The sequence below is a fragment of the Gigantopelta aegis genome, chromosome 11 (genome assembly GCF_016097555.1).
Source record: "Gigantopelta aegis isolate Gae_Host chromosome 11, Gae_host_genome, whole genome shotgun sequence".
Lineage (NCBI taxonomy): Eukaryota > Metazoa > Mollusca > Gastropoda > Neomphalida > Peltospiridae > Gigantopelta > Gigantopelta aegis.
In genome coordinates, this window is record NC_054709.1 from 2,132,504 (window position 1) to 2,145,754 (window position 13,251).

A 13,251-nucleotide genomic window follows, 5' to 3' on the forward strand; every position below is an offset into this window, starting at 1 on the left:
AAAAAGTGTATGTTTATCTCTACATGATAGGCTTGTTTCGTGAGAGAGTTGAATTGCTCTCACTCATCAGATGTAGATTTAATTAAATCTACATCTGATGAGTGAGAGCAATTCAACTCTCCCACGAAACAAGCCTGTCATGTAGAAATAAACATACACTTTTTAACGATATATATATATATATATATATATATATATACACACACACAAAGAAAAAAGTTAAGTACTCCTAGATGTAATTAGTACTGAAATAGCCCCATTCGTAAAAACTGCAAATTACGTGACGAATATGTCAGGAATAGTGTTCCATTGAAATAACAGGAGAGTACAATGACAACTACGACATCCCACGACAGAACGACATGCACGTCCATCATGCCACCCATGCTTTGCTCAAAATGCAGTATCAATACACTGCAACTGTTGCCATTTAACATCACTGTCTTGCATTGTTGAAGTTTAATCGTTGAATATGGCACGTCAACGGTTATCAGAGGCCCAAAGGTGGCATATTATTGGTATGCTTGCGACCGGCATTACCTTCAAAAGTATAGGACGTCAATTGGGGTATCATTACACCATAATCAGCAAACCGATACGAAAACACGGGCGTACCAATGCTGTAAAGGATCTCCCACGGTCAGGGAGACCGCGCCTGACGTCACAGCGCGAGGGCAGGGCCCTGCTTCGGCTCGTACGTCATCAACCCTTTGCTACGTCTCCTGTTCTGAAGAGCCAATGGTTACCCAATAGACGGATGTCAGCCAGAACAGTGAGGATTGAAGGCCAGAAGGGTCATCACGCGTCCCTTTCTTGCTAATTATCATGAGAGACGCCGTTTAGCGTGGTGTTTGGCCCAGAGAGGTTGGAATCAGAGGTCCTGGCGAAGAGTTCATTGGTCCGACGAAAGCCGGTTCCTGCACCATGTCACAGATGGCCGATTGAGAGTTTGGAGACATAAAAATCACATAATTGTAAGCTGGATCTTGTCACCACCCAAGGCAACCTCAATGGTGATCGGTACATTCGTAACATCCTGCAACCAATTGTTGTGCCGCATTTTGACAACCACCCACTCGCCACCAGACCTCTGTACATGGATGACAAAGCTAGGCCACATCGTTCCCGAGCAGTAACAGTTTTAATCCAAACTGAAGCTGTGACGACCCTGCTCTGGCCGGCCATGAGTCCTGACCTAAACCCACTAGAGCATGTTTGGGACATCTTGGGGCGTTGAGTACAGGCACTGACCCCAGCTGTACAGACTCTGGCACAATTAGAGGCAGCTTTTCATCGAGAATGGCAGCAGTTGCCCATGCAGCAGATCAGACGACTTACTGGAGGGATGAGACGAAGGGTGGAAGCTGTCATCCGGGCACGTGGTGGGTTTACCCGTTATTGATGATTTGTGTCATGAATGTCATCTGTGAACTTCAAATGACATTTTTCATCATCAATCATGATGTTGACTTGTGTTTCTAACTCTGCACCTCCATACTTATTGTGCCTCAGTTTTTGGCTCAAATACAGCATATTGGAATTCTTCTCAGAATCATGATTAAAATTTCAAAATTGGATACACTTGTTATGTTTTCTTACTGTCAAAGATGTATTCTTGCAAAACACATTTGTTTTTCGAGGTTATGTTATCAGGCTTTCAACGCCAAACCTCGTAAGACAAGTCATTGTGAAAAATACAGGGGGTGCTTAACTTGTTTCTTTGTGTGTGTGTGTGTGTGTGTATATATATATATATATATATATATATATACTCAACAACGAATGTTTCGCAAATATATATTATGACGTCTAAATTTAACATGGTTGAATAAACTTAAAAGAAAACCAGGTCCTCCTGTTGTGTTAAGGCAAAGGTTGATGAGTTTATGTTATTTGTAAATAGTAAACATTTCAGATGTGAATACTAATTAATAAAAATAGGTTAATTTATAAATGTTATGCCATTTCTTTTAACATTAGCTAAACTTTCGTTGTTGAGTATATATAAACACCAACAATAATTATGAGAATTCTACTTTGATATATATTCCTGTTGATTATTAAGAAAAAACATTAAAATGTGGCTCGCACAGGCTACAGCTACCAGTCTGGCAATGTGAAAATGTTGCGCATGTTCTATGTCGTCTGTTGCGTTTAATTTTCGACTGATACCATACTCGCCAGATCCAGACCCAGCTTTTGTGCGTTTTGGGCCTTAGTCGGAACTAATACTCGTTTGCCGATACGGGAGACTCTGCAGACTAAACAACATCTAGTATATTAATCACTCGGCAGTCCCGTAGGAACGATATCTAAGGGGGGGGGGGGGGGGGGGGGGGGGGGGGGGGGGGGGGGGGAGTGGATAAGTTATTCCGTGTGTGGTGGTGGTAGTAGGGGTGGAAGGGAGGGGAAGTTGAGACTCTAGTTTTCTTACGGCGACACAACACTACACGAGTGTCTCGTACGAGGATAGCAGATTGTGACGAGACAATATTACGATTTCATCTGTTGCGATGCAATCTGCTATTCTGGTACGATGCACTCGTATAGTGTAGTGCCGCCTTTAGTGTCCTAATAATTATTCCTGAAACACAGATCTATGGAAATACAACAAACGAACTCTTATCGCCAACTGGCAGTAGGCCCTATGCATGTAGACCGAATATTTCTGTCTCTGTAAAGCTTTATTTCACGTTTTATATTTATTTTTAAAGGATTTGTCTATTTTATATTTATATCATATTATCTTTCATGGCTTTTACAGAAAAAAAGCCATAGAACATAGATATAAATATAAAATAGACAAATCATTTAAAAATAAATATAAAACGTGAAATAAAGTTTTACAGCGATACCCATGGTACAAAGAGCTTTCTAAGGGAAAGAACTAGCTTTTATCCCGGTTCAGTGTTGCAACAGTTATGCCCCTTGCAACAGTAATACCGGCCTCGGTGGTGTCGTGTTGCAACAGTTATGCCCCCTTTATGAAGGTTGCTGTAGCCCGGTATCGGCCTCGGTTTTTTATTTAGCCCGGTATCGGCCACGGTGGTTTTTAATACCGGCCTCGGTGGTGTCGTGGTTAACCCATCGGACATAAGGCTGGTAGGTACAGGGTTCGTAGCCCGGTATCGGCCTCGGTGGTGTCGTGGTTAACCCATCGGACATAAGGCTGGTAGGTACAGGGTTCGTAGCCCGGTATCGGCCACGGTGGTGTCGTGGTTAACCCATCGGACATAAGGCTGGTAGGTACAGGGTTCGTAGCCCGGTATCGGCCTCGGTGGTGTCGTGGTTAACCCATCGGACATAAGGCTGGTAGGTACAGGGTTCGTAGCCCGGTATCGGCCTCGGTGGTGTCGTGGTTAACCCATCGGACATAAGGCTGGTAGGTACAGGGTTCACAGCCTGGTACCGGCCTCGGTGGTGTCGTGGTTAACCCATCGGAGATAAGGCGGGTAGGTACAGGGTTCGTAGCCGGCTCCCACCCAGAGCGAGTTTTAACGACTCAATGGATATGTGTAAGACCATTGCACCCTCTTCTTTCTCACTAACAACTAACCCACTGTCCTGGACAGACAGCCCAGATAGCTGATATGTGTGCCCAGGACAGCGTGCTTGAACCTTATTGAATATAAGCACAAAATAAGTTGAAATGAAATAAATTATTTTCAATAATATAATTAGGGACCATCCATGATATACGTACGCAGAAAACCTTGGATTTTTTAAAAACCTCCTCCCATACACCTTTTGTATTCGGTCATTACGCCCCTCCCTCTATCAACCGTTTGCTCATGAATATTCAGTAGACTCTCACTGGCTGACGACTTTCAGTGTCTACGATTTAGCCTCTCCCTCTATGTACGGTGCCACGTACATCTATCTTCCATGCTGATAAGTACACTGAATATAATTAGAAGCTTGGATTACATATTATATAGTGTATATCAATAATGTTTTGAAATTCGAGAATTCTTCTTCTTCTTCGTCGTCGTACGCTCAGACAGGGACCCCAGTGACTAATTAAGAAATAATAGACGTTAAGTTTATTCAAATGTACGTAGTCAGCGAACCCCCACCCCTGTACACCCTTCGAATGTAATGCAATGCCCGACCCAAATGAGGTTTCCTTTACCAGCAGTTTCGTTCAATATGTGGGCGGGACGTCGCCCAGTGGTAAAGCACTCGCTTGATACGCCGTCAGTCTAGAAATGATCCACGTCGGTGGGCCCATTGGGCTATTTATTCTTACAGCCAATTCACCACGACTGATATATCAAAGGCCGTGGTATGTGCTATCCTATCTGTCGGATGGTGCTACTAATGAACAAATGTAGCGGGTTTCCTCTCTAAGACAAACGTTTGACATCCAATAGCCGGTGATTAATAAATCAATGCGCTCTAATGATATCGTTAAACAAACAATTACCAAACGTTTGACATCCAATAGCCGATGATTAATAAATCAATGCGCTCTAATGATATCGTTAAACAAAACAAACTTTAATTTTGTTTGATTGATTGAAACATATTTTATTGCTTTTAAAGAACAAATGGATTAGGCACACGATATACAACTTACTAGGCTTTCTCCATAATACATACATATTACGACAGTAATATATTTTTGCAATTTAAATATGAACAGAAATTAATATTATTGAAAAAAGAAAGAAGAAAGAATAAAGGAAACAGAAAAAAGAGACGCAATAAAGTTTTCTATGTGTTCTATAATTAGACAGCAGGTTTGATAATTGAAAACAAAAAACACAAACAAGGCATCCCAATGATTACGTAATGGCTACGCTAATAATAGCAATAAAATAAATAAATAGTAATACTTTTAAAGATCCATACTTTATTTACTAATTAAGGGAAACGTTTTGTTTCATTTATATACTTATGTGCATGAAAACAATATTTCTTTATTATCTTCTTCACTTAAGAGTATTTTTACCATTTAAAACTAATTGTAAATCTATTGGTTGAAATCTTTGCAATGAATTCCAGAGAGTGCGTCCTTGCCTTTCATATAAAATGCATTCACAGAAAAAAAAGAGATAATTGTTTTCAAAATTATATCCACAACTGCACAAGGAATCGATGCTAAGACCAACTCGATATAAGTCTGCTTTTAACTGACTACACCTGTGTCTTAACTTGGTATGTAATACGTTTTCTCTTCTATTACCGAATGAATAGTATGGCGCAACGCATGGCACATCGGGTTTTATTGCATTTTCTTTAATAGCACCACTAGGTATGTACAATAGGCTAGTTAAACATCACCTACTGGATCAGGATTTCAAATCTTTGATGAACTGAACTTTATTTATACCCAAGCCGTAGTATACGGCATATGAGGATATTTACATTGTCTTTAGAAGAAACCTGCTGTAAGTTTCTATTAGCAGAAAGGGATCTTTTATATGTATTTCCCCACAGACAGAAGAACACATACCATTGCCTTTGATATACCAGTCGTGGAGCATTCATTGGGACGGAAGAATTCCCCAAAATATTGTGTGTTTTTTTACCAGCGACCCGGTGGATGGGATCTAACTTGGTCTAAATCACTATCCTCATGTGTCTGGGTCTTTGGATCGGATCTCCTCAGCAGACACATTGAGTTTTTCCCGTCCCAACCAATTCCCTGCGCCTGTGCATGGTATGTGCTGTGGCGTACCCAGGAGTTAATATTAGGAAGCCACCCACAACTGGCACCCACAATTGGCATATTGTATTACGGGGCGACAGGCAATTATAAACGGTGGTGGGGGAGGGGTAGGAGGAGTGATTGGGTGGGGGAGGGACAGGAGGTGTGATTGAGTGAGGGAGGGGCAGGGGGAGTGATTGGGTGGGGGAGGGGCAGGAGGTGTGATTGGGTGGGTCCACCGAGTAGATTCGAACAATAACCTATCGTGTCGTTAAACAAACATTCTTACCATGAAAAAATACTGTATGGAAAAGAAAGAAAGAAAAAAAAAAACACCTTAGGAGAAATAAAGGTTATATAATTATTGAACGACTGAGTGAATGAATGAGTGAACGGCCGAACGAATAAATAAACCAACATTCGATCGATCGATCGATCTAAAGAACGAATGAATGAATGCACGAATAAATGAATAGGTGAATGAATAAATGAACGTACGAATGACTGACTGACTGACTAAATAAATGAACGTACGAATGAATGACTGACTGACTAAATAAATGAACGTACGAATGAATGACTGACTGACTAAATAAATGAACGTACGAATGAATGACTGACTGACTAAATAAATGAACGTACGAATGACTGACTGACTAAATAAATGAACGTACGAATGAATGACTGACTGACTAAATAAATGAACGTACGAATGAATGACTGACTGACTAAATAAATAAATGAATGTAAGAATGACTGACTGACTGACTAACTAAATAAATAAACGTACGAATGAATGAATGAATGAATAAATAAATGAACGTACGGATGAATGACTGACTGACTGAATAAATAAATGAGCGTATGAATGAATGAATGAATGAATGAATGAATGAATGAATGAATGAATGAATGAATGAATGAACGTATGACTGACTGACTGACTGACTGACTGAATGCGTGAATAATTGATTGATTGAATGAATAAATAATTGGATAACTGGAAAAATGAATGAATGAATGCTATCGAACTAATATTATCTCCCCCCCCCCCCCCCCCCCCGCTAAAGATCCTAGACCGGCATTTGAATGTAGTCCTTTTATTTAGAACAAAGATCTTTACTTACTTTAAAAAAACAAAACGAATAACAATAATAAAAAAAAACCATAAATAAAAAAACACAACAACACACAAACAAACAAACGAAACCCAAGAAACACACCAAAAAAACACACAAAAAGAAAACCAAATACAACAATAAAAATACCCCCCCCAACCCCCCCCCCCCCCCCAAAAAAAAAAAAAAAAAAAAAGAAGAAAGAAGAAAAAGAAACACCTTGTGACAAATCGTAACAAGCGACGGGATTGAGTGTATGTTTCTCAGGTATGTAGGTCACTCGTTGACTCAGTACCCAGGTAATTTATTCAAGTGTGACCTTCTGACAAACACTACTACTATCTAAACCTCTATTGTAGTTTGCTGCAGAGTTGTTTCATAAAATTAGCTTTACAGTACATTTAACTTCGAATTATGTTAAAGCAGATGGTTTAGAAACAAACAGCCACAAACCAAGAGATGTAAAATATTTTCATCTGTATGTCTATCCTTCAGTCTTCCCCTAGTTCACCTCCTTCTTTCTATCACTCCTTCCGTTCTTTTTATCTCATTTTCCTCCAAATCTCTTCCTCTCGCTCTGTCTCTGTCTATTTCTGTCTCTGTCTGTCTGTCTGTCTGTCTCTCTGTCTGTTTATCTGTTTGTCTATCTGTCTGTATGTCTGTCTATCTGTCTGTATCTCTGCCTGCCTGTCTGCCTGTTTGTCTGTCTGTCTGTCTGTCTGTCTGTCTGTCTGTCTGTCTGTCTGTCTCTCTCTCTCTCTCTCTCTCTCTCTCTCTCTCTCTCTCTCTCTCTCTCTCTCTCTCTCTCTCTTTCTCTCTCTGTCGCTTTGCCCTCAAACTAGGAAGTGCGTTAAAATTTAGGAAGTGCGTTAAAATTTAGGAAGTGCGTTAAACAATGTATATAATTCATTTTGGGGGTGATGGTTGTGCGATGCATTATGATGCATTATCTTGGTTGGTTTGGGTGTGGGGTTGTTGTTTTTACTTATACTTTGTTGTACTTTAAGTACCTCTTTTATTTTACACTTTAGACCTACATGTTTGCGAATTCGCTATTAACGGACAGCTGACGCCTGCCAGTTTAACAACAGCTAGTTGTCCAGCTAGTAGTACATGCTTTGAACAGGTATCCCTGCTTTGATGTGACGCCGAACAGGTGTACTGCTTTTCTAATCAAAATATTCGACATCTTTCGGGTTTTTATCAAAAAGGTGAGTTTTGATATGCTTTTTGCATTTGTACAAATATTCACTTGTAAGCTGTAGCACAACAGACGAACGTTTAGTCAGTTCAACTGTACAGGTATGTCGTCCTCGCTAAACTAGGACGCCGCCATTTTACCTGTTTATCTAATTCAACCAGGAAATGGGTTAACAAACTCGCGTGATACAGCAAGCATTTTTTGTACACCAATCTCTCAGTGAGCGCGAATTTGTCTCTCTGTATCTTTTTTTTTTCTCTCTTTCTGTCTCACTCCATCTCTCCTTTCACCTGATGTGCGATGAGTCGGAGAATCATTAAATGTCCATGAACTCGTTACACCCCATCCCTTACAGTGCCCTACAACTGCAAATCAAAGGTAAATGATGTGTACCCTCCTGGGCATGAGTTCGACCCGTACCCCCCTTTCAGTGGTTAAGGTTAGTTAAAGGGTTAGGGTTAGTCTTTAGAGCCTTGATATAGAGGGGAACGGGTTGAATTCTGTCTATGAAAAAGCTCACAAAACAGGGCCGTACCTTACGGGGGGGGGGGGGGGGGGGGCAGGGGTAGAGGGGGGTCATTTGCCCCCGAAAATCTCACTTTTTTCTTTTACTTCAGAAAATAGCATACACATCTTAGGGTTCAATTTGTATAGTGTTTTATTTGTTTTAAAAAAGTAGTCCCCTCACCAGGATTTTGATCAGGGTACGGCCCTGCAAAAGGATCCCTTATCTGTTAAGAGTAGAGCTTTGAACAGTAGATCGAAAAGCTTGTTTTCCTGTTCTCTTTTATCCTTTATTCCGTTCTAACCACTGTCCCACAACTGGTATATCAAAGGACATGTTATGTTCTGTCTTGTTTGTGACAAGAGTGCACATGAAAGATTCCTTGTTGCTACTGCTATAATGTAGTGTATTTTCAATAAAACTGTATATAAGAATTGTCCAATGTTCGACATCTTATAGTCAATGATTAATAAATCAATGTGCTCTAGTGGTTTCGTTAATTCAGAGATTTTATATGAAGTGGACACGTCTCAAGTCTTTGTGTATTACACATGCTGAAATACATGTAAAATATTTTTTTTGTAAGAAGTTATCTGATTACATAATATTACTTACCTAATAGCTGCTAATCAAAATAAACATTACCTTCCTTTCTTCTTGTAGCCTGGAGATGTCCGCGACACACTACCCTGCTGGTTATAACCAATATTACCTTCCTTTCTTCTTGTAGCCTGGAGATGTCTTTGACACGCTACCCCGCTGGTTATAACTAACATTACCTTCCTTTCTTCTTGTAGCCTGGAGATGTCTGTGACACGCTACCCCGCTGGTTATAACTAACATTACCTTCCTTTCTTCTTGTAGCCTGGAGATGTGTGTGACACGCTACCCCGCTGGTTATAACTAACATTACCTTCCTTTCTTCTTGTAACCTGGAGATGTGTGTGACACGCTACCCCGCTGGTTATAACTAACATTACCTTCCTTTCTTCTTGTAGCCTGGATATGTCTGTGTCACGCTACCCCGCTGGTTACCTCACCGACTCCCACGGTGAGGCGTGGTCTGAGACGGGGAGCGAGATCGAGATGCACCGATACCCCTCCCAGCCCAGCATGGGCGGGACTTCGTTCATCTCCGGCACCAGTCGTTCGTACATCTCCGGCAGCCGGAAGTCTGTGTACTCGACGTATACGACGACGTACACGCCGTCGCAGATCTCCTACGTCCTGCCCGTCGTGGCCAACGCGCCCAATCCATTGAAGAAGCCGAAAGACAACTTCGGTTTCGCGTTCTGCTCTCTGTTCTTCAACCCGATCTTTGGACTTGTAGCTCTGTTATTGGCAGGTAAGTAAACACTATGGTGTATTAGACGTATTGTAATCTGAGATGCGATGGATCGTAGGGTCATTCACCATCGATGGACTCACAACATTAAAATAAATCAGAGAGAGAGACAGAGACAGAGAGAGAGCAGGGAAGGAGAAAGAATAGGGGAAAGAGGAAGAGTAAGACAGAAGAGGGAGGGAGAGAGAGACAGAGAGAGTAGATGGGGTGGGGTGGGGAGGAGGAGAAAAACAGAGACAGAGCAAAGAAGAGATAGCTGAGAGGGAAACGAAGGGAGAGAAATAGAGGGGTGGTGGTGAGATAAAGAAAGAGGCTTAGGGAGGGCGTTCCTTCTTGAATATTAATGGAAGAGGACAAAACTTATCTGATTTTTTCTTCTAAAATGTCTATTATTATTACATGCATCAACTTTACCTCCGTTCGTTTTGACTGTAGATTAGTTATGTTAAAAAAAAGTTAATAAAACGGGAGTTAAGTTTCTTTTTAAAAATATATTTTATAAGGACTTTGCGAATATTGGGGTTTGGTATAGTTATAAACTGAGAGAGACCTAAAAAAATGGTAATCCTTCGTATTGTAGAGCAATTTAAAACACTACTAGCGTGTCTGTATATAACCAGAGATATAATGTGGGATTAGTGCTTTAAAAAAAAAAAAGAAGCAGATTTTGTAAGAAATAATTAGGAAGGAAGAAGGAAAGAAAACTATTAACATGCCCATATCCACTGAAGGTTCGGGCATGCCCATCCTGGGCACGAGTTCTAATTTGCGCCAGATCTCCTGTCCAGGGCCCATATTTTCGAAGCTATCTTAGCCTACGAAATCGTGAAATCATCGTAAGCTATGACGTCACTATGGCGTGCGCTGTAATGATGTCACAACCTACGACGGTTTTACGATTTCGTAGCGCTAAGATGGCTTCGAAAATAGGGCCCCTGGACAGAATGTGGGATTGACTGCAAGTTACAGTTATAAGCGTACGAGACGGGTGTGTGTGTGTGTGTGTGTGTGTGTGTGTGTGTGTGTGTGTGCAGATCCTCGTCATTAGCTGCTAGGTTCTGTTTAAACAGCGTACTGTGTATAGTGGTGTGTTGTTAACCAGACATTGCTATCGTTTCAGAGCAGTCGAAGGTCCACTACAACCACTGTAACTATATCGAGGCCTCCAAGTACGGGTCGTACGCGAAGGGCGTGGCCGCCTCCGGAATCATCTCCATGCTCGTTCTCCTCGTCCTCATCATTGCCCTCGTTCTCTGGCACAACTACCGCTTCGCCTACTGATGTCACAGAGCTATTGACGTCACCACTACCGCTTTGATTACTGATGTCACAGCTACTGACGTCACCCACACAGATACATTACCACTTCAGACAGAGATACAGTTCCGGTTCTTCGTGGGGTGGATAATGTTTAATCGGCGGAGTGCATTTCTGGTTGTGGAATGACAGTTGCAAAGACTTCGCATTAACAAAATATAAAAATATATATAAAAAAAACAATTTTTTTATTTTACTACTGCGTTGAGCGGCATTCTCATTATGCGATTTGTCGTGAGAAATAGGACAATATTCTAATCGGTATGACTCCGACACGACTTGTCGTTATCACAGTGCGACTAATCGCATAATGAAACCGCTGCTTTACCAGTGGTAAAATAACACCAAGATGAAAAAAAGATGACATTGTTGTAATGAAATCCTAAACAATGAACAATAAGGTTTAGACATTTTTACCAACCCGTTTTCAGTCTGCAAATGTTACTACTGTGTTGTTAGTTTTAAAATATGACTGGTAGAAAGAGATGAGAATAGGCGTTAATTTAAGATGAAAACCAACAGTTGTACATTTAAACACAAATAAACCAGTTTTATGTTTGTAACAGATTATTTAAAAGGTGGACAATATTTGAGAATCTATATATTGTTTTAACAAAATTGGATCTATGGTCCAGTGGCGTAGTGTGTGTGTGGGGTGGTGGTGGTGGTTGGGGGTCTATGGCCCCCAAACAAACTTTTTTTAACTATTAAATTTTATAAAATCATACATACATACATAGTTTGGGTTGCCCCCCCCTCCCCCCCCCCCCCCCCCCCCCCCCCCCCCCCCCACCAATTAAGCTTAAACAACCATACGCAATATTTTTGTCACCACTAATATACGGGTTAACAAAATAAAAATGAAAACTCGTAAGTTGCACGTTGGTTTTATTGTCATAATCGCGCAGTTGATCGTACAGGCTATAAGCTTCACTTATTTACACTGGGTACAAATGTATGGCCCTGTATATATTTAGCAAATTTCAATGTATATATGTATATATATTTTTTTCTACAAAAGATACAAAATGTATAGCTCGTCATTTATAATAATCTTTTGAAAACATTCTACAGGGCTTCTAGACTATGGTAGCCCCACTCCCATGGCTAGTGATATTCAATGTTGGGCTAGTAAATAACTACTATTGCCATGCCCGACAGGGCTTCTAGATTATGGTAGCCCCAATCCCATGGCTAGTGATATTCAATGTTGGGCTAGTAAATAATTACAACTGCCATGCCCGACAGGGCTTCTAGATTATGGTAGCCCCACTCCCATGGCTAGTGGTATTCAATGTTGGGCTAGTAAATAACTACTATCGCCATGTCCGACAGGGTTTCTAGATTACGGTAGCCCCAATCCCATGGCTAGTGATAGTCAATGTTGGGCTAGTAAATAACTACTATCGCCATGTCCGACAGGGTTTCTAGATTACGGTAGCCCCAATCCCATGGCTAGTGATGGTCAATGTTGGGCTAGTAAATAACTACTATCGCCATGTCCGACAGGGTTTCTAGATTACGGTAGCCCCAATCCCATGGCTAGTGATAGTCAATGTTGGGCTAGTAAATAACTACTATCGCCATGTCCGACAGGGTTTCTAGATTACGGTAGCCCCAATCCCATGGCTAGTGATAGTCAATGTTGGGCTAGTAAATAACTACTATTACCATGTCCGACAGGGTTTCTAGATTACGGTAGCCCCAATCCCATGGCTAGTGATAGTCAATGTTGGGCTAATAAATAACTACTATCGCCATGTCCGACAGGGTTTCTAGATTACGGTAGCCCCAATCCCATGGCTAGTGATATTCAATGTTGGGCTAGTAAATAACTATTACCTATTGTAGCCCCCATGCCTGATATTCAATGTTGGGCTAGTAAATAACTACTATTGCCATGCCCGACGGTTAGTGAAATATTTGTTTGTCAAATGTTGCAGTTAAGTCTATTTTGTAAATATGAATATCTTGACCCCCCCACCCCCCCACGTTAGTGTTTTTAAGCTCCATCTCCCTCTTTAGGTGACATATCTTAAAGTAAAGTAGGGCTAGTGAATTTTTAATAATGGTTAATACATTTTTATAAATCACTGATCCTATGGATAGTAG

At 41.0% G+C, this 13,251-nt stretch overlaps 1 protein-coding gene across 1 annotated transcript; it reads left to right on the forward strand.

Annotated features, from left to right (window-relative positions):
• The first annotated feature begins 7,873 nt into the window (after positions 1-7,873).
• LOC121385236 lies at positions 7,874-12,019 on the forward strand. Its single transcript, XM_041515819.1, has 3 exons — positions 7,874-7,982; positions 9,476-9,822; positions 10,943-12,019. Exons 2-3 carry the CDS (start codon positions 9,483-9,485, stop codon positions 11,101-11,103), a joined length of 501 nt encoding a protein of 166 aa, XP_041371753.1. The 5' UTR covers positions 7,874-7,982; positions 9,476-9,482; the 3' UTR covers positions 11,104-12,019.
• Positions 12,020-13,251: the final 1,232 nt, after the last annotated feature.

What these genes read in the sequence shown, in the direction of transcription:
- LOC121385236 (XM_041515819.1), top strand. Translation starts at nt 9,483, where the DNA reads ATGTCTGTGTCACGCTACCCCGCTGGTTACCTCACCGACTCCCACGGT. An exon ending in TGTAGCTCTGTTATTGGCAG is followed by an intron (nt 9,823 to 10,942) that starts GTAAGTAAACAC and finishes CTATCGTTTCAG; the next exon opens with AGCAGTCGAAGGTCCACTAC.